The 21,806-nt window shown below is 43.3% G+C and overlaps 1 protein-coding gene across 1 annotated transcript in view; it reads left to right on the top strand.

Moving 5' to 3' along the window:
• The window catches only part of LOC124013738 (CUGBP Elav-like family member 2), a 210,717-nt gene extending 195,810 nt beyond the window's left edge, over positions 1 to 14,907 (top strand). Inside the window, exons 10-14 of the mRNA XM_046328201.1 lie at positions 7,085 to 7,204; positions 9,725 to 9,904; positions 10,262 to 10,404; positions 11,455 to 11,627; positions 14,685 to 14,907. Coding sequence (XP_046184157.1) covers positions 7,085 to 7,204; positions 9,725 to 9,904; positions 10,262 to 10,404; positions 11,455 to 11,583 — 572 coding nt within the window. The 3' untranslated portion in view covers positions 11,584 to 11,627; positions 14,685 to 14,907. The remainder of the gene's footprint in view (positions 1 to 7,084; positions 7,205 to 9,724; positions 9,905 to 10,261; positions 10,405 to 11,454; positions 11,628 to 14,684) is intronic.
• The last annotated feature ends 6,899 nt before the right edge of the window (positions 14,908 to 21,806 follow it).

Below are 21,806 nucleotides of genomic sequence, written 5' to 3'. Positions count from 1 at the left end.
TCTCTCTCTCTCTCTGCTTTTCTCTTATTCTGCTCTCTTACTCTCTCTGCTTTTCTCTTATTCTGCTCTCTCTCTGCTCTCTATGCTTTTCCTCTTATTCTGCTCTCTCTCTCTGCTTTCCTCTTATTCTGCTCTTATTCTGCTCTCTCTCTCTCTGCTTTCTCTTATTCTGCTCTCTCTCTCTCTCTCTCTCTGCTTTTCTCTTATTCTGCTCTCTCTCTCTCTCTCTGCTTTTCCTCTTATTCTGCTCTCTCTCTCTCTCTCTGCTTTTCTCTTATTCTGCTCTCTCTGCTTTCCTCTTATTCTCTCTCTCTGCTTTCTCTCTTATTCTCTCTCTCTCTATTCTGCTTTTCTCTTATTCTATTCTCTCTCTCTCTCTCTCTGCTTTCCTCTTATCTCTTATTCTGCTCTCTCTCTCTTATTCTGCTTTCCTCTTATTCTGCTTTCCTCTTATTCTGCTCTCTCTCTCTCTGCTTTCCTCTTATTCTGCTCTCTCTCTCTCTCTTTTCTCTTATTCTGCTTTCCTCTTATTCTGCTTTCCTCTTATTCTGCTCTCTCTCTGCTTTCCTCTTATTCTGCTCTCTCTCTCTCTTTTCTCTTATTCTGCTCTCTCTCTCTCTCTGCTTTTTTCTTATTCTGCTCTCACTCTCTCTGCTTTCCTCTTATTCTGCTCTCTCTCTGCTTTCCTCTTATTCTGCTCTCTCTCTCTCTCTGCTTTCCTCTTATTCTGCTCTCTCTCTCTCTGCTTTCTCTTATTCTCTCTCTCTGCTTTCCTCTTATTCTGCTTTCCTCTTATTCTCTCTCTCTCTCTCTCTCTCTGCTTTCTCTCTTATTCTATTCTGCTCTCTCTCTCTCTCTGCTTTTCTCTTATTCTGCTCTCTCTCTCTCTCTGCTTTTCTCTTATTCTGCTCTCTCTCTCTGCTTTCTCTTATTCTTATTCTGCTTTCTCTCTCTGCTTTCTGCTTTTCTGCTCTTCTCTCTTATTCTGCTCTGCTTTCTCTCTTATTCTGCTCTCTCTCTCTCTCTCTCTCTGCTTTTTCTCTTATTCTGCTCTCTCTCTCTCTGCTTTCCTCTTATTCTGCTCTCTCTCTGCTTTCCTCTTATTCTGCTTTCCTCTTATTCTCTCTCTCTCTGCTTTTCTCTTATTCTGCTCTCTCTCTCTCTCTCTCTGCTCTTTTCTCTTATTCTGCTCTCTTCTCTCTTATTCTCTTATTCTCTCTCTCTCTGCTTTTCTCTTATTCTGCTCTCTCTCTCTCTGCTTTTCTCTTATTCTCTCTCTCTCTGCTTTTCTCTTATTCTGCTCTCTCTCTCTCTGCTTTTCTCTTATTCTGCTCTCTCTCTCTCTCTCTCTCTGCTTTTCTCTTATTCTGCTCTCTCTCTCTCTCTGCTTTTCTCTTATTCTGCTCTCTCTCTCTCTCTGCTTTTCTCTTATTCTGCTTTTCTCTCTCTCTCTCTCTGCTTTCCTCTTATTCTGCTCTCTCTCTCTGCTTTCCTCTTATTCTGCTCTTATTCTGCTTTCCTCTTATTCTGCTCTCTCTCTCTGCTTTCTCTCTGCTCTCTCTGCTTTTCTCTTATTCTGCTCTCTCTCTCTCTCTCTTTTCTCTTATTCTGCTCTCTCTCTCTCTTCTTATTCTTTCTCTGCTTTCTCTTATTCTGCTCTCTCTCTCTGCTTTCCTCTTATTCTGCTCTCTCTCTCTCTCTCTCTCTGCTTTCCTCTTATTCTGCTCTCTCTCTCTCTGCTTTCCTCTTATTCTCTCTCTTCTCTGCTTTCCTCTTATTCTGCTCTCTCTCTCTCTGCTTTCCTCTTATTCTGCTCTCTCTCTCTCTCTCTCTCTCTGCTTTCCTCTTATTCTGCTCTCTCTCTCTCTCTTATTCTGCTTTTCTCTTCTCTTATTCTGCTCTCTCTCTCTGCTTTCTCTTATTCTGCTCTCTTATTCTGCTTTCCTCTTATTCTGCTCTCTCTCTCTCTCTCTCTGCTTTCCTCTTATTCTGCTCTCTCTCTCTCTGCTTTCCTCTTATTCTGCTCTCTCTCTCTGCTTTCCTCTTATTCTGCTCTCTCTCTCTCTGCTTTCTCTTATTCTGCTCTCTCTCTCTCTCTCTGCTTTGCTTTTCTTATTCTGCTTATTCTGCTTTCTCTTATTCTGCTCTCTCTCTCTGCTTTCCTCTTATTCTGCTCTCTCTCTCTCTGCTTTCTCTTATTCTCTTATTCTGCTCTCTCTCTCTGCTTTCCTCTTATTCTCTCTCTCTCTGCTTTCCTCTTATTCTGCTCTCTCTCTCTCTGCTTTCCTCTTATTCTGCTCTCTCTCTCTCTCTCTTTCTCTTATTCTGCTGCTTTCTGCTTTCCTCCTCTTATTCTGCTTTCCTCTTATTCTGCTCTCTCTCTCTGCTTTCTCTTTTCTCTCTTATTCTCTCTCTCTCTGCTTTCCTCTTATTCTGCTCTCTCTCTCTCTTTCTCTTATTCTCTCTCTCTGATTTTCTCTTATTCTGCTCTCTCTCTCTCTCTCTCTCTCTGCTTTTCTCTTATTCTGCTTTCTCTTCTCTCTCTCTCTCTGCTTTTTTTATTCTTATTCTGCTCTCTCTGCTTTCTCTTATTCTGCTCTTTCTGCTTTCCTCTTATTCTCTGCTCTTCTCTCTCTGCTTTCCTCTTATTCTGCTCTCTCTCTCTCTGCTTTCCTCTTATTCTGCTCTCTCTCTCTCTCTCTCTCTTATTCTGCTCTTCTGCTTTTCTCTTATTCTCTGCTTTCCTCTTATTCTCTCTCTCTCTCTCTGCTTTCTCTTATTCTGCTGCTTTCTCTTATTCTGCTCTCTCTCTCTCTGCTTTTCTCTTATTCTGCTCTCTCTCTCTCTCTTTCTCTTATTCTGCTCTTATTCTGCTTTTCTCTTATTCTGCTCTCTCTCTCTCTGCTTTCCTCTTATTCTGCTCTCTCTCTCTGCTTTCCTCTTATTCTGCTCTCTCTCTCTGCTTTCCTCTTATTCTGCTCTCTCTCTCTCTCTCTCTGCTTTTCTCTTATTCTGCTCTCTCTCTCTCTCTCTGCTTTTCTCTTACTCTGCTCTCTCTCTCTCTCTGCTTTCCTCTTATTCTGCTCTCTCTCTCTCTGCTTTCCTCTTATTCTGCTCTCTCTCTCTCTGCTTTCCTCTTATTCTGCTCTCTCTCTCTCTGCTTTCCTCTTATTCTGCTCTCTCTCTCTCTGCTTTTCTCTTATTCTGCTCTCTCTCTCTTTCCTCTTATTCTGCTCTCTCTCTCTCTCTCTTATTCTGCTTTCCTCTTATTCTGCTTTCCTCTTATTCTGCTCTCTCTCTCTGCTTTCCTCTTATTCTGCTCTTTTCCTCTTATTCTGCTCTCTCTCTCTCTTATTCTGCTTTCCTCCTTATTCTGCTCTCTCTCTCTGCTTTCCTCTTATTCTGCTCTCTCTCTCTCTGCTTTCTCTTATTCTGCTCTCTCTCTCTGCTTTCCTCTTATTCTGCTCTCTCTCTCTCTGCTTTTTTCTTATTCTGCTCTCACTCTCTCTGCTTTTCTCTCTGCTTTCCTCTTATTCTGCTCTCTCTTATTCTGCTTTCCTCTTATTCTGCTCTCTCTCTCTCTCTCTCTCTTATTCTGCTTTCCTCTTATTCTGCTCTCTCTCTCTGCTTTCCTCTTATTCTGCTCTCTCTCTCTCTCTCTCTCTGCTCTCTTATTCTCTTCTGCTTTCTTATTCTGCTCTCTCTCTCTCTCTGCTTTCTCCTCTTATTCTGCTCTCTCTCTGCTTTCCTCTTATTCTGCTCTCTCTCTCTCTGCTTTCCTCTTATTCTGCTCTCTCTCTCTCTCTGCTTTTCTCTTATTCTGCTCTCTCTCTCTCTGCTTTTCTCTTATTCTGCTCTCTCTCTCTCTCTGCTTTTCTCTTATTCTGCTCTCTCTCTCTCTATTCTGCTCTCTCTCTTTCTCTTATTCTGCTCTCTCTCTCTCTTATTCTGCTTCTGCTTTCCTCTTATTCTGCTCTCTCTCTCTCTGCTTTCCTCTTATTCTGCTCTCTCTCTCTCTGCTTTCCTCTTATTCTGCTCTCTCTCTCTCTGCTTTCCTCTTATTCTGCTCTCTCTCTCTGCTTTCCTCTTATTCTGCTCTCTCTCTCTCTCTGCTTTTCTCTTATTCTGCTCTCTCTCTCTCTCTGCTTTTCTCTTATTCTGCTCTCTCTGCTCTCTTATTCTGCTTTGCTTTCTCTTATTCTGCTCTCTCTCTTTCTCTTATTCTGCTTTCCTCTTATTCTGCTTATTCTCTCTCTCTCTCTGCTTTCCTCTTATTCTGCTCTCTCTCTCTCTTTCTCTTATTCTGCTTTTCTCTTATTCTGCTCTCTCTCTCTCTCTCTCTCTCTTATTCTGCTTTTCTCTTATTCTGCTCTCTCTCTCTCTCTGCTTTCCTCTTATTCTGCTCTCTCTCTCTGCTTTCCTCTTATTCTGCTCTCTCTCTCTCTCTCTCTCTCTCTCTCTGCTTTTCTCTTATTCTGCTCTCTCTCTCTCTCTCTCTCTCTCTGCTTTTCTCTTATTCTGCTCTCTCTCTCTCTCTCTCTCTGCTTTTCTCTTATTCTGCTCTCTCTCTCTCTGCTTTTCTCTTATTCTGCTTTTCTCTTATTCTCTCTCTCTCTCTCTCTCTCTGCTTTTCTCTTATTCTGCTCTCTCTCTCTCTCTCTGCTTTTCTCTTATTCTGCTCTCTCTCTCTCTCTGCTTTTCTCTTATTCTGCTCTCTCTCTCTGCTTTCCTCTTATTCTGCTCTCTCTCTGCTTTCCTCTTATTCTGCTCTCTCTCTCTGCTTTTCTCTTATTCTGCTCTCTCTGCTTTTCTCTTATTCTGCTCTCTCTCTCTCTCTCTCTTTCTTTGCCCTCCTGTCTCTCTCTACTCATTTTACTCCATTCTCCATTTGTCCTCTCTCTCTCCCTCTTCACCATCTCTCTTGTCCTATCTGCCTTGCTCCTCCAGTTCCCTGGTTGCTGTCTTTACTGGAGTAGCCAAGTAACAGAGCGTGAATAAGAGCTTTGTTTAGTGTCTCTCTCTCATGAACCCATCACCCTTTGCCTGTCCTGCTCCCTCCTTTCACCCATCTGCTTAGCATAGGTTCAAATGTGAATTCTGCTCTCTCTCTCTCTCTCTCTCTCTCTCTCTCTCTCTCTCTCTCTCTCTCTCTCTCTCTCTCTCTCTCTCTCTCTCTCTCTCTCTCTCTCTCTCTCTCTCTCTCTCTCTCTCTCTCTCTCTCTCTCTCTCTCTCTCTCTCTCTCTCTCTCTCTCTCTCTCTCTCTCTCTCTCTCTCTCTCTCGATACTAGAGCTACATTATTAGTGCATGCTCAGACTCTGCTCAGTGCCAATGAAAGGCGACACTCTCCGTCAATGACATTTTGACTGAATATTAGTTTCAATTTGATAAAGACAGACAATTTACCATTGAGAGACTGTCTTGCTTTTCATTTGTACTAAGTCTATTTTAAGATATCCAATCTTTCTGATGCAGTGTAAGCGTGACTTAGAGGGGTGTGTGGACATTATGTCCACTGGAATTTGGAAACTTTCTGGACAATCAAATTAACGACTGTCTGTGAAGGACAATTGTTATTCACCCACATTGTACTTAGGGACGATTCAGCACTTAGGCATGATCTTGTCCCTCATGATCTCTTCTTTTATATGTGTGTGTCACAATCGTGTCTGTGTGTGTGTCACAATCATGTCTGTGTGTGTGTCACAATCATGTCTGTGTGTGTGTCACGATCGTGTCTGTGTGTATGTCACAATCATGTCTGTGTGTGTGTCACAATCATGTCTGTGTGTGTGTCACAATCGTGTCTGTGTGTGTGTCACAATCATGTCTGTGTGTGTGTCACAATCATGTCTGTGTGTGTGTCACAATCATGTCTGTGTGTGTGTCACGATCATGTCTGTGTGTGTGTCACAATCATGTCTGTGTGTGTGTCACAATCATGTCTGTGTGTGTGTCACAATCATGTCTGTGTGTGTGTCACAATCATGTCTGTGTGTGTGTCACGATCATGTCTGTGTGTGTGTCACAATCGTGTCTGTGTGTGTGTCACAATCATGTCTGTGTGTGTGTCACGATCGTGTCTGTGTGTATGTCACAATCATGTCTGTGTGTGTGTCACAATCATGTCTGTGTGTGTGTCACAATCATGTCTGTGTGTGTGTCACGATCGTGTCTGTATGTATGTCACAATCATGTCTGTGTGTGTGTCACGATCGTGTCTGTGTGTGTGTCACGATCGTGTCTGTGTGTATGTCACAATCATGTCTGTGTGTGTGTCACAATCATGTCTGTGTGTGTGTCACGATCGTGTCTGTGTGTATGTCACAATCATGTCTGTGTGTCACAATCATGTCTGTGTGTGTGTCACGATCGTGTCTGTGTGTATGTCACGATCGTGTCTGTGTGTATGTCACAATCATGTCTGTGTGTGTGTCACGATCGTGTCTGTGTGTGTGTCACGATCGCGTCTGTGTGTGTGTCACGATCGCGTCTGTGTGTGTGCCTGTGTCTCCGTTCTAGGGCTAAATTAATTTTAAAAAATATGTCAAATGTTTGCTGAGATATATCTCTGCCATACCGTGGGATCCTGAACAGGAGTCTAGTGGAGGGTCTAGTTTGAAGGGTCTAGTTGGTTGTCTGGCACTCTTGCTTGCGCTCTTGCCTGCCTGTCTGCCTGCTTTAGGTTTGGTCATTACACGACTGCCTCACGAAGAAACGACCGAGTCCCTCACCTTTTCATCGCTAAACACGCATCCACAACTACTGTGTCCATCGTGCTCTGCATTCACATGTGTGAGGGATCTTTATATGTACACTGTTACCTGGGAGATACTCTCATTTCTCTAGGACACTCAGTGTTGAATGAGGGCAGAGAGATTTACTTCCTGCCTGTCACTCTCTCAGCTCCAGTTTGTCTGAGCAGGGAGGATGTTGTTGCTTCTGTCACTAAAACGTCCAATTGGATGCCTCCGCTTCTCTAACGCGCGTGCTTGTCTTGCTCTTCCTTCCTCTTTCTCTCCCTCCCTCTCTTGCCCACTCCTTCCTCTCCTCCTCCTCCCCCTGGTATCCTCTCTTCCCGACAGCGGGCACCACAGCCAACTCCTCGGGCATGAACTCTCTGACCTCTCTGGGCACTCTGCAGGGCCTGGCTGGCGCCACCATGGGTCTGAACAACATTAATGCACTAGCAGGTAGCGTCAACAGTGAGTATTCACCGACCATCGGCCGCTCACCACTCATCTCACCACCACCGCCACCGCCATCACTCAGACACAGGGATACGCTGCTGTTGCAGAGGAACGTCATATCTAGAAACCACCTCCAGTCTGTGTTACAAACATGAATAATAATACTGGTAATGATCTAAAGACGTTACTCTAAACACTATCGAATTCCACCCAAGTCCCGGATCCAAACATCTGTCACTGTGACCCTCAAACTATGCCTGTGGTTGCCATGTGGCGTCCCTCTGTGTCCACTCCCTGAGAAATCACCTGTTCAGCCTGGCTTTATGCTCCAGGCTGCACACCCCCCTAACCCACCACATCCTCACAAAGACCACGGCTACCAATACATCCATCCATTTATTCATGAACCCATCCGCTTCCTGGTTGTGTCACACGGGGTGGTGCCTGTTGTAAGAGTGCTGCTGTTTATGCTGTCGCTTCACGTCTGCGCGGGGGTCGTGTACATGTCACTAGTGAATCTGCACACTCGTGTGTAAGTAGAGGTTCATTTGTATTCTGAAAATAACAAAGAATACGGAAGTGGCCTTAATCAGGTATATAAGTCTACATTTATGAGATGCAGGCCGTAGCAGTGAGTTTCTCTGGCCACACTGAGTGTCTGTCCTGTCATGTCCTGCTACACCTCTGGGGGAAAGTCAAAGTGTGTCGCCTTAATCAGGGTTGTTATGACAGCAGAGATCCTGTAAAACCAGCCCATTCTCCACATATTCTCCCCTGACCTTTTCCTGCTTCTTCTACAGTTGCCATATCCGCTTTATAAATCCCCCCCTCCGCTCAAACACGATGAGAATGCCAGTTTCACATTGATCTTCCCCTCCTTCTTTCATTGAAGCACATCTAGGCTTTAATTGAATCGTAAAGGTCAACGGTGCAATTATTCCTGAATAAATGAGTGACCTATAATTTCCAGCGCCGTGGTCATCGTTTACCTCTCTGTCAGATGGTGGCGGGCGGCGGGTCATTTGGGAATATCGATCCCCTCAGACTGTTGCCCTGCTAGGCAGTGAAGCCACACTAACAAGTGTAGCTGTTCTTCTTTACTTTGCTGCTCGTCGTTACCTTCTAAATGGCCAAATAAGGACGGGGGCATGCCAGGGACGTGCTGTTTGATTGGTGTTTGGCACTGTTGGTCTGGGGTCTGATTGGCCTAACAGTAGTGAGGTGACTTCTCCTCCGTGTGGGTGGCGAAAACGTCAGAGAGCGATAGATTGAGCGACACCATTGAGGAGATTGAGATATTGGATCTTGAGTACACTAGCGGGTTCTGAAGTGTGGATGTTAAACTCGTACATTAGGCCTTGAGTGTCTTGTGTGTGTGTGTGTGTGTGTGTGGGGGGGGGGGCTAGGAATGTTGTCATGGTGATATTTCAGTGACTGGCTGCTTGTTTCTGCTGTGGTGTTCCAGTTTGCATGGGTCAGGCCAGGCTCTCCATTCACCTCTGTGTTATGTGTTTTAATGTATATTACGTGTAGGACAAGTGTATTATGCATGTGTGTGAGTGTGTGTGAGGGTGTGTGAAATAAATATTTTGTGCATATAGCTACATATCCTGTACAAAATGTTTTGAAATGTGTTTTATGTATGTTGAGTGAATGAGTGTGTATGTATGTTGAGTGAATGAGTGTGTATGTATGTTGAGTGAATGAGTGTGTATGTATGTTGAGTGAATGAGTGTGTATGTATGTTGAGTGAATGAGTGTGTATGTATGTTGAGTGAATGAGTGTGTATGTATGTTGAGTGAATGACAACTGAGCAAGAGGACAAGTACATTAGAGTGTCTAGTTTGAGAACCAGACGCCTCAAATCCTCAACTGGCAGCTTCATTAAATAACACTTGCAATACTTATGTCATGCAGTAAAATGCAAATGAATTACTTAGAAATCATACAATGTGATTTTCTGGATTTTTGTTTTAGATTCAGTCTCTCACAGTTGAAGTGTACCTATGATAAAAATTACAGACCTCTACATGCTTTGTAAATAGGAAAACCTGCAAAATCGGCAGTGTATCAAATACTTGTTCTCCCCACTGTATGTGGATATTCCATAAAAAAACCAGCCGTTTCGAGCTACGATAGTCATTTACAACATTAATGTTATTTTAATGGACGAAAAATGTGCTTTTCTTTCAAAAACAAGGACATTTCTAAGTGATCCCAAATGTTTGAACGGTAGTGTGTGTGTGTGTGTGTGTGTGTGTGTGTGTGTGTGTGTGTGTGTGTGTGTGTGTGTGTGTGTGTGTGTGTGTGTGTGTGTGTGTGTGTGTGTGTGTGTGTGTGTGTGTGTGTGTGTGTGTGTGTGTGTGTGTGTGTGTGTGTTGAGTGATTCTGTGTCTGTGTCTGTGTCTGTGTGTGCTGTATGTATAATGAGTGTGTGTGTGATTAAACACAACCTGCAGTGGAGCTCTAATGAGTAAGTGCACTCTTCTTTTTGTACTGTTGGGTTTTATGTAAAGTTGCACAAATGCTCTCAGGTATGGCGGCCCTGAACGGAGGCCTGGGCGGCGCGGGGCTGACCAACGGCACGGCGGGCACCATGGACGCGCTCACACAGGCCTACTCAGGGATCCAGCAGTATGCAGCCGCAGCCCTGCCCACCCTCTACAGCCAGTCCCTGCTGCAGCAGCAAGGTGCCGCCGGCAGCCAGAAAGAGGGTCAGTGGGCGTGGGGTGGAGCCAGGGGGCGGAGGGAAGGGACAGGGGGAGGGAAGAGACAGGAGGGTGGAGGGGGAAGTGAAGGAATCAAGAGGTGGAGTGTTGGGAGAGAGGTATGCACTCCCAATACAGCCAGAACCGACTGCAATAGTCGAACTGGCACAAGAAGCTTTCTAGTGAGATTACTAATGCAACAACAATACTAACCACGGGTAGCCAGAAACAGGTTGGGCACTGAGGGTAGAGGGGAGAGCATAGTGGGATAAAGACGTATGCATTAACTCTCTATAATCTCTTCACTCTGTATGTCTCTGGGTTTAACCCTTACCCGCTACTGTCCCATGTCTCTCCTGTTAGGGCCTGAAGGTGCCAACCTGTTCATCTACCACCTGCCCCAGGAGTTTGGGGACCAGGACATCCTGCAGATGTTCATGCCTTTTGGAAACGTGGTCTCTGCCAAAGTCTTCATTGACAAACAGACCAACCTGAGCAAGTGCTTCGCACAAACACACCAACACACACAACCTGTGTATGAATGACATGTATTCCTGTTACATCAGCACAAACACACCAACACACACAACACCTGTGTATGAATGACATGTTGTATTCCTGTTAGTCCGCCAGCACAAACACACTGAAAACACACAACACCTGTGTATGAATGACATGTATTCCTGTTAGTCCGCCAGCACAAACACACCAACACACACAACACCTGTGTATGAATGACATGTTGTATTCCTGTTAGTCCGCCAGCACAAACACACTGAAAACACACAACACCTGTGTATGAATGACATGTTGTATTCCTGTTAGTCCGCCAGCACAAACACACTGAAAACACACACCTGTGTATGAATGACATGTTGTATTCCTGTTAGTCCGCCAGCACAAACACACTGAAAACACCTGTGTATGAATGACATGTATTCCTGTTAGTCCGCCAGCACAAACACACCAACACACACATATCTCAAACTCCGCAGCACAAACACACTGAAAACACACAACACCTCATGTATTCCTCTATACCTGTGTATGAATGACATGTTGTATTCCTGTTAGTCCGCCAGCACAAACACACTGAAAACACACAACACCTGTGTATGAATGACATGTATTCCTGTTAGTCCGCCAGCACAAACACACCAACACACACATATACCTGTGTATGAATGACATGTTGTATTCCTGTTAGTCCGCCAGCACAAACACACTGAAAACACACAACACCTGTGTATGAATGACATGTTGTATTCCTGTTAGTACACCCTCTCTCTCTCTCTCTCCCTCTCTCTAACTCGCTCTCCCTCTCTCTCTCTCTCTCTCTCTCTCTCTCTCTCTCTCTCTCTAACTCGCTCTCCCTCTCTCTCTCTCTAACTCGCTCTCCCTCTCTCTCTCTCTAACTCGCTCTCCCTCTCTCTCTCTCTAACTCGCTCTCCCTCTCTCTCTCTCTAACTCGCTCTCTCTCTCTAACTCGCTCTCCCTCTAACTCGCTCTCCCTCTCTCTTCTCTTGTACCCGGTCCATTTCCGTCTCTGCCTCCCAGGCTTCGTCAGTTATGACAATCCCGTGTCGGCGCAGGCAGCCATCCAGGCCATGAATGGCTTCCAGATCGGCATGAAGAGGCTGAAGGTGCAGCTCAAGCGCTCCAAGAACGACAGCAAACCATACTGATCTTAGCACTAGGGCCTATCTGCTCCCATGTTACCACTGCTAGGGTAAGTCCCCATACGAGCCACGACCTCTACACAGGGACTGGGGGAGGGAAGAGGAGGGAGGGGGGAGACAACATTTGACCACCAGAGGGAGACACTACTTTCTCCTTGAGTTTTATTTGTTTGTTTTTTTAGCTTTTGTGTTCAGCAGTATTATTTATTATTACTATTATGATTTTTTTTGTATTATCTTTCACATGAATGCTTCCATTACCACCTTTATTTTGTACCACTTAAAAAAAAAGTAGCTATCATCGGTAGCTTTTTCAGTTGTAAAACATATTTAATTTTCTATGTGATTATTTATATACTGTTATGAGAAGAATTTCGTTACTCGAAAAACAGAGTAAGAAAAAAAACCAGAACCTATATGATTTTGTTTTTTCTCTTTGTGAACCTGAGGCCTGATAAAATGCTGAGATAAAGGGTTAATTTCTGACACACCAAGCACCGATATGCACATGACCCTTGACCTCCTGGTGTTGGTTTCCGGGCCAACCACCGCTGCTTCTCTGACCCCTGATGCCTGCTGACAGACACCATGGAACAAAGGGTTCAAATAACAAAACTTAGTGGCCTCTCACCTGTTAGTCAGTCAACGACAGCATCCCATATACTCCTCTATTTCATTATTATCAGGACTCCAGTCATTTTCATTTCTTAATGTGGAGAATGTTTATTTCACACTAAAACAATGTTAGCAAACTATGATTTTCTGGGTCAGATCACATTGGTCTTTGTTGAAAGGGATATTGTGTAGAACATTTTCAAAGTAACATCCAGAATCTGATGAAGGCTATAAGATTAAAAAAAAATGTATGGGTGGGAAGTTAACTGAAAATACTTGATGTTTCTTGAGTGATAAAGAAAGAAATTCAAAGTAGCGAAAGCCACAGGCCTGTACATTTTATTTGTAAAAAAAGCAGTTCTATTTTTATACAAAATTTTTACTGCCTCAGAAAAAAAATGATTTTATTTATTGCCTATCGTTAAGTTATTGGACTCCTACAAAGAACAGAATCCGTTAGAATAGAACCTTGTTGAGTAGTCTTCTGAAATTCGGAACTGTAGAATTCTCTAGAACAGAGCCAGGTTCACACCTCTCTCTGTCTGTGCTCCCTTCACTGTCACACACCTCCCTTCACTCCCTTCACTGTCACACACCTCTCTCTGTCTGTGCTCCCTTCACTGTCACACACCTCCCTTCACTGTCACACACCTCTCTCTGTCTGTGCTCCCTTCACTGTCACACACCTCCCTTCACTGTCACACACCTCTCTCTGTCTGTGCTCCCTTCACTGTCACACACCTCCCTTCACTGTCACACACCTCTCTCTGTCTGTGCTCCCTTCACTGTCACACACCTCCCTTCACTGTCACACACCTCTCTCTGTCTGTGCTCCCTTCACTGTCACACACCTCCTTCACTGTCACACACCTCTCTCTGTCTGTGCTGTCACACACCTCTCTCTGTCTGTGCTCCCTTCACTGTCACACACCTCCCTTCACTGTCACACACCTCTCTCTGTCTGTGCTCCCTTCACTGTCACACACCTCCCTTCACTGTCACACACCTCTCTCTGTCTGTGCTCCCTTCACTGTCACACACCTCCCTTCACTGTCACACACCTCTCTCTGTCTGTGCTCCCTTCACTGTCACACATCTCTCTCTGTCTGTGCTCCCTTCACTGTCAGACACATCTCTCTGTCTGTGCTCCCTTCACTGTCACACACCTCCCTTCACTGTCACACACCTCTCTCTGTCTGTGCTTCCTTCACTGTCACACATCTCTCTCTGTCTGTGCTCCCTTCACTGTCACTCACCTCCCTTCACTGTCACACACCTCTCCCTGTCTGTGCTCCATTCACTGTCACTCACCTCTCTCTGTCTGTGCTCCCTTCACTGTCACTCACCTCCCTTCACTGTCACACACCTCTCTCTGTCTGTGCTCCCTTCACTGTCACTCACCCCTCTCTGTCTGTGCTCCCTTCACTGTCACACACCTCTCTCTGGCTGTGCTCCCTTCACTGTCACACACCTCTCTCTGTCTGTGCTCCCTTCACTGTCACACACCTCTCTCTGTCTGTGCTCCCTTCACTGTCACACACCTCTCTCTGTCTGTGCTCCCTTCACTGTCACACACCTCCCTTCACTGTCACACACCTCTGTCTGTGCTCCCTTCACTGTCACACATCTCTCTCTGTCTGTGCTCCCTTCACTGTCAGACACATCTCTCTGTCTGTGCTCCCTTCACTGTCTCTCTGTCTGTGCTCCCTTCACTGTCACACATCTCTCTCTGTCTGTGCTCCCTTCACTGTCACTCACCTCCCTTCACTGTCTCTCTGTCTGTGCTCCCTTCACTGTCACTCACCTCTCTGTCTGTGCTCCCTTCACTGTCACACACCCCTCTCTCTCTGTCTGTGCTCCCTTCACTGTCACACATCTCTCTCTGTCTGTGCTCCCTCACTGTCTCTCTGTCTGTGCTCCCTTCATCTCTCTGTCTGTGCTCCCTCCACTGTCTGTGCTCCCTTCACTGTCACACATCTCTCTCTGTCTGTGCTCCCTTCACTGTCACACACCCTCTCTCTCTCTCTCTCTCTCTCTCTTTCACACCTGTCAAATTTCAACCTTTCCTTGCGTTTCGTTTTTTTGTTCATGTGTATGTTTCGTTCGTTTGTACTGTACAAAAACTTTTAAACAGTTTCTCCCAAATGACAATCCATCCTCCCTGCTCTCTAGAAGCATGTGGTACCGATGGATATAACTTTGGGTGCTCTGTGTATGAGTGTGTGATAGTGTGTTTGTACTGTAAATGTGTGTCTGTTAGTATTAATCCAAATTGTAAATCATTTTTGTACAAAAAAAATGAAATAATGATAGATAAAAATAAAATGGCCAATTGTGTAGTGAGTGGTGATGCCATTATGACCTGGTGGTTTGCATTGTTGTTTTGTTGTGTGTTGTGTGTTGTTCCCCTGATTTTAATGCTGTAGTAATGTGGTGCCCTGGCTCTCTGTCCTGTGTGTAACTCTCTCCTCTCCCCTGTTTTCTTCCTATAGAACCCATCTCCATGCCTGTTAGCTCATCGTTTGCCTAGCATGTCTCTGTGGCGTGGCGTCCAAAAACCAAAAAAAATACAAAAAAGTCTCATCGTCCCGTCATTGTTTTCTGATGTCTTTTCTGAGCTGATCATAACCTGGTCTCCGCCTACTGACCTTTTGAACTTAGCTTGACCTTTTTTGGACTTTTTTTTGCATGTGACCTCATGTTCTATTTTGGGGAGGTGGGGTGGATGGGGTACATTGTGGATGAAGGAGGGCGGGAGGGAGGAGGGGGGGGGCGAATCAATGTGAAGAAGTATAGCATTATTCATACAAACAGATTGAACTCTTACAGACAAAAACAAAAGGTTTCTTTTTAAAAACAGAACAACCCGTGGCAAAATGATTTCTATTAGGTTTATTTGGTTGTTTAGTTTCCTTCTTTTATGTTGGGTTTCATTTTTTGCTCCTTTTTTCAGTTAAAAGTAAACTTGAAAGTTCAGCACAGGGATTGGCACGCTGTCTTGTTTCTGGCTCCACTAGCAATATGAGGCCAGAAGCAGACACTGTCGGTGTCCATGAAAAATAGACTACTTCCAAAACCGTTCTGAATAAAAACTGTCTGATCAATATTAGACTCTCAGAGCTCTGTAATTGTTTTTACATTTTTCAGGCAGTGTAAAGTTTTTTGATAAGGCCATTTTAAGTGGCTCTGTTTCTCATTAAAGTATATATAGAACCACTTTTTTCTAGAGTAGTTTAAGGTATTACAAAAATGTCAACAAAAAAAGACTTGCCCTGTTTGGGGGGACAAATGCTACCTACGTGTCACCTTTTGCTGAACTGACTCACAGATAGACAATCCGTGGTTTAAATGCACATGATAAAGAAATGACCTATATTTTCTACTGTTTAAATTATAGAGCGAGATAAAAAAAGAAGAACATGCCTGTAACCCGCGTTAACGTTGGTGCTTCTTGTGAGTTTAGTTTTGGTTTCATTACAAGTCTAACGGTCTTAAGTGTCTCATGTTTTAAAAGAGAAGACAAAAAACAAATCTGTTTACTTGAACAATAGACAAAGCCTTTCATATGAATACTATTATAATTGTTTTGTCTTTTTTTTTAAGCAGTCCCGGTTTGCTAAATTTCTTGTTGGGTAATTAGCTATATAAAATTCCTAAAAAATATATATATGAATATATAAATATATATATATATAACATGTCGGCTTGTGAAGCATCAATGTTAATATAATTTTATTTCTATCGTGGGAAACAATATTTAGATGTGTTTTGTTGTTCATTATAATGTGATTTTCTTTTCTTATAAAGAAAAAAAGACAAGATCGGTGGAGTTTAGTGCCAAAACCTGAAGGTACATCCTGTCTATAGCGCGTCAGTGTATTTCTTGTGAAATGATTTGATAACATGGGTATTTTATTAAGTGTTTTGTATGGATCCCTCATACGTAAAAATATAGATTTAAAAAAGAGTTTGTTAACTTGCTATTCTGTGGTCTTGTTGCCTGAAACTGTTCATGTTTTGCTTTTCTTTGTAAAGATGTAAAAAGTGCCCATGTGTCACACATATACATACACACACACACACACACACACACACACACACACACACACACACACACACACACACACACACACACACACACACACACACACACACACACACACACACACACACACACACACACACACACACACACACACGCAGACCTCACAGTTGACTTTACTTTGTTGTTGTGTATGAGAGCCCCTGAGTGTGCACGCCTCTACAGTCCAGTTTCCATGTTCCTGCCCACCAGTCTTTACATTACTGTTCACACGCTCTCTCTCACTTACGTCACTCACACACACAGTTCTCACAATGAGCCATTATACAGAGAATTCTGCAAAGCCTTATCACAAGCCCTTACATGAACACTCACACACACATACTCGCCAAACACTCTCGCTTCATCCTTTGGCTTTGACAAATGTCAAGCCTTATTTTAAGCTTCGTCTCTCTCATTATAACCGAAATCAAGGACAAGTGTTTAGTTGAAGTTGCTACAGACCGGGAAGGGGCACCGTTATTGGCTGGTCATGTATGTGTCACCTCAAACAACATGAATGTGTTGCTTACATGAGGTAAGTGAAGGGCAAGACTTTCCCACACAAGCCTCAAACCCTCCCCAGACCCAGACAAAACAGCGTTGGTTTAGTACAGAATGATTTATCTGTTTGGTTTTGTTGTTTCTTCAGTTGACAGTTTCTTATGGACATGTACCAGTATTGGTAATCACACCATTACTACAGACATATGTTTGCCCTGTTGTAAATGTGGTGTAATGTAGTGTAACTGGCCAAAACAGTGTTGAGATGCCAACGTATTACGTCACGATTCTCATAGTCAATCCGCTTACATGACACAGTGCTGTCTGTCTGTCCGTCTCAGTATTCTGTAAAACTGCCCCGATTCCCTTCCCTGGAAACCTAGTTTACGGTCTGCAAAACGCAGCACTATTTTATACAAAAACTCACCAGTCGCCTTAACCAGGGAGTGTTGTATCGAAAGACGTGTCTAATCGGATCTAAAATCTGTATGTAAGTAGGTGGTGTTTGCCAAGTCTAAGTGTACTGTATTGTACTGTACCTCCAGCTTCTCCAACTCTGGGTAAGCGTGTCACCATTTTGTCCCACAACGCAGAGTAGAGGCAAAATGGCCACCTTCTTCTTTAGTGTGGCTCTCAAATTGACAACCAAGGGAAAATAAATGTGTTTATTGTTATCCGTTTCATCGTCTTTTTACAGAATAACAAGGTTTATTTGAAATACTGAGCCAAATGGAGGAGGGTTCGTAAAGTGCAGACAGGGGAAATAAAACGAGACAGCAAAACACCAGTCTCAGCCAAGAGGCAGAGCCCTTACCAATGCCAAACTACAGTTGAGTCCATAGCATATCAAATTGACATTTCCTAAAGCAGTAATGAGTCATTTTTTATTTATTTGACCTTTATTTAACAAGGGAAGTCAATTAAGAACTAATTCTTATTTTCAATGACGGCCTAGGAACAGTGGGTTAACTGCCTTGTTCAGGGGCAGAACGACAGATTTGTACCTTGTCAGCTTGGGGATTCAAACTTGCAACCTTTTGGTTACTAGTCCAACGCTCTAACCACTACCCTGCCGCCCAATGCCATAAAAACAACTCTAACTACCTGCACAAAAGTAATCAGGATTGCCAATATGTCATACGACACATATATCAGTGTTAATAGATCATTTTGTCATTAACGTGAGCTGATCGTAGTCTCCTTATAAGACAGCTGCCCTATTAGGCCTCAGACCCTTCAGGAATCCTCTCTGTGAGGAACATCTTTGCACTCTAAATACATTAGGTAACATTAACAGACAACAGAGTTACATCAACTCACGGTGCAGCATAATGGGTTGCAGGCGTAGAGGCTTGGCTTTTTCTGCTTGTTTTCAGGTTCATCCCTTAGCCAACTACTTATACTTTGGGAGATGGTAATGTATGGACATGTGTGTGTTTTTACAAAACTTAAGCATCCCCCATTCCCAAATCTCTCACTCACACACACACACACAGCGCGGGTTGGCACAGTGTAGTCTGATTGAAGCTGCAGTCTGAAAAAGCACAAGTGTCCTCCGCAGACAGACCGTTAGACAGGAATGTCTGTTGAGTGCCTCACATCTCGGGGGCTGTCATCACCGATGCTTGTTGTAATCTTTCAATCTTGTCACTGTTCCGTTCTCTGTTCTCTTTCTTTCTTAATTATCTAAAGTGCTATTTATCAAACAATTACATTTTAAAGGAAAAAAAAACAACTTGTAGTTTCTTTGCATTTTGGCTTATTCTGTCTAGTTTTGGGGGAAAATGTTTGTTTTCTCTCTCTTTCTGTGCCGTAAAGAGCTTGTTGTCTGTAGATTAATATCATTTTGTTTGATTCTAAAGGATTTCAATAGTTTTAAGTATTGTCTTGAGAGAAGCCAAAGTCAGTGCATTTCAGTGGATTCTGTAAGCGTATTGTATGTTTGTTTGACAACACTTCGAAATCTGTCATTGGATGGGATTGGAAAAAGTACAAAAAATGCAGGCTTTCCTATTTCTACAAATGATTGTACTTATGCATTTTGTACCAGTGAAACTTTTTATACTGGAGATTAAAGGAAACAAAAAAAAACTATTAGAAAAACAAACCTGTCTGGCCTCATGATGTGGCCTGACCTTTGTTGACTGGTTCCCGAGTATGATTTATAGCTGGCATCAAGAACGTTGTCTTTTAATATACGATTTTCTAGAAGAACTTTGGCTTGGTTTCTTTAATGAATTAACTTCTTCATTTTCCTTAGTTCAGTGTTGTTATTTTTGCAAAGAGGGGTTAGGTGAGTGTTGGTTTCTTTTTGGCTTATAAATAGTTATAGCCGTTTGTCTATACTAAAAAAAAAACGGTAAGTTTCATTTAACTTCTGTATTGTGACGTCTACCTGATAAAACAATTAGGAATATAAATATTTAGTCACCTTCAGTGGATTAATGTATTAGTTTAATAAAAAGATCAACTAATTAGAGGTTTTTGCTTTGAACTGTTTAGATTTTTCTGGTTTCTCTGTCCCCTGTGAACTAACTGTGTAGCTGAAGCAGTCAGAATTATTTTTGTAAACGTATGTTCTTGTGTGATGCAGTTATTTGCTTCTGTCTCCGATATTAAACCATTTTTCCTAACACTCGTCTCTGTGTGTGTTGTTGTTGTTGTCGTTGTCGTGTTCCCGTGGCTGTCTGATGTCGTAATGTTTCACACAACCCCACGTTTCACGTCTCTATCTCTCCTTTTCTCTCTCGATCTCTCTTTTCCTCTCTGGTGTTTGGTACTTGTTTTACACATAGTACAGTTGATTTCATCCCCAAGTGACAACTCACTATGGTGTCCTCAGTAAACATGGTAAATATACATCAAGGTGTGTCTATGTATATTACTTTGTAGCCCAAGATGATGTGACAGTTCATCACCTTTCGGGAAAAAATTCATTTGTCAATCAAATTTGTACAACAAAATTCTATGGTGCTCGGGGGCCATGATAATGAAAAACATTTCAACAAGAAATAGCATGACAGGATTTTGTGAGTTGTATGAGTTGTAGGAACACAAAACTGTTATCTGACCTCATCTCTCTCACAACAATTGAATTATCATAAATCGAGCTCTGTGCTTACCGGCCTTGCGTTATCCTCCAATGTGTCTCTGCCTGACTACCTAATTGGCCGGAAGGTTTCAAAAGAGGGCAGGTCTTTCTGCTGTCCCTGATTAGGAAACGGCTGCTATTGGCCAATGTGAGGGTTCCCTCATCAGGGATTGGCCTGTGCTGTACACTGTTCTGGGCATGGTCTGTCTACTATGTCTGTGCCCAACTCCACTTCTGTACCGTGTCACTACTGCATCCCCTAATATGTAGAGAAATAGGAAAGGAAAGAGTCAAAGCTACACCCTTTCAAATTGATAGGGAATCTATGTTTACCAATGACAATGTATCCAATTACAGAATGGTGTGTGTACTTTTATAGAAGGATCTCACACCATGTGTGTCCTGCTACATTTACAGGACCCTTCATTTCTACGCCTCACAACAATTTTGATCTACAAAAATGAGGTCTGGCTGGTGCTGGAGGCAAACAACTGCAACGATTCAGTTTTTTTGTTCTTTTTTGCGTCAAGGGATATATTTTTTTCTTTCATCAGTGCAATACTCAACCAAGCCTATTATGAAATATTGTTTAGTTTTTAGGGAGGACCTACAATACAACTCATATAGCGTGAGGATCATAACCGTATGTAGATGACTATATTCATCATCTCACCTAGAATTTCAGGAAGAGGATCTGTTTTTTCTCTCTCTCTCATGTGGTTTTGTCCATTTTCCGTTCAACAATCCAAAGCCAAAGGAGGTGGGGAAAAGGTATTTTAAAAGAAAAACACGTTTAATGTTTTATCTGTCTGACAGAAAAAGGGCACGCAAGGAAAATTCCTCCAATTCTGCCATGTCAGGTTGACGACATTATGAAAGGGCGTAATTGTGGGGTTGTTATTTCCCAATGTACACACGCTCAACCTGGTAAATATCCAATCCTTCACTGAGTAGACAAAACATTAAGAACACTTGCTCTTTCCATGACACTGACCAGGTGAATCCAGTGTTTCCACGCTCAACCGTTTCATGTGTGTATCATGAAGCATTGGAGTCAACATTGGCAAGCATCCTTGTGGAACACTTTTGACACTTTGCAGAGTCCATTTCCTGACAAATAGGGGGAGACGGGTGAAACTCAATAGAACTGTGTTTTCACCGGATTTGAGTTCCACAACCAGGACTGTTGAAGCAACTCTACCATCGCATCACCTGCTTATCAAAAAAGGCCAGTCAGGTAGGTGCACACTCACTATGACCTCTGACCTCACCTGGAGAATACAGCCACATGTCAGGTAAGATCCTCCAACACATGACATCTAAGTAACATGGAAAAGTACTACGTCTAACCAGGTAATCCGCATCACCAAAACTCAAATCAGTCAATCAAACATCAGACTATGCTAATTTCTTCATGACACATGCCGTCAGGGTCCCTTGTTTAAAAAAACCGTGTATTCAGGCAAGGTACTGTCAAGATAGCAGTAGACACTAGCAAGACGGTCTGAAGGGGTTTTCATAGACTAATAGTAGTGAAATAGAAGGGCATTGGGAGTTACAAATGATATGCAAGTAATAAACTGCACTATGTTTATACAATAGAATAGTCTGAGAGAGAACTGTCAGACACAGCAGTGTTTACATCGCCGCTACACAGAACCTCTCCATAATTCAAATGTTCAGACACCCTACAGGGATACCGGCACAGCACAAAAGAGACCAAACAGGAGAAGGGAAAGGGAGAGGGAGAGAGAACATGAGATTGGGAAAGGGAGAGGGAGAGAGAACATGAGATTGGGAAAGGGAGAGGGAGAGAGAACATGAGATTGGGAAAGGGAGAGGGAGAGAGAACATGAGATTGGGAAAGGGAGAGGGAGAGAGAACATGAGATTGGGAAAGGGAGAGGGAGAGAGAACATGAGATTGGGAAAGGGAGAGG

This window comes from Oncorhynchus gorbuscha, linkage group LG25 (assembly GCF_021184085.1).
Source record: "Oncorhynchus gorbuscha isolate QuinsamMale2020 ecotype Even-year linkage group LG25, OgorEven_v1.0, whole genome shotgun sequence".
Lineage (NCBI taxonomy): Eukaryota > Metazoa > Chordata > Actinopteri > Salmoniformes > Salmonidae > Oncorhynchus > Oncorhynchus gorbuscha.
This window is presented reverse-complemented; position numbering and strand designations above follow the sequence as displayed.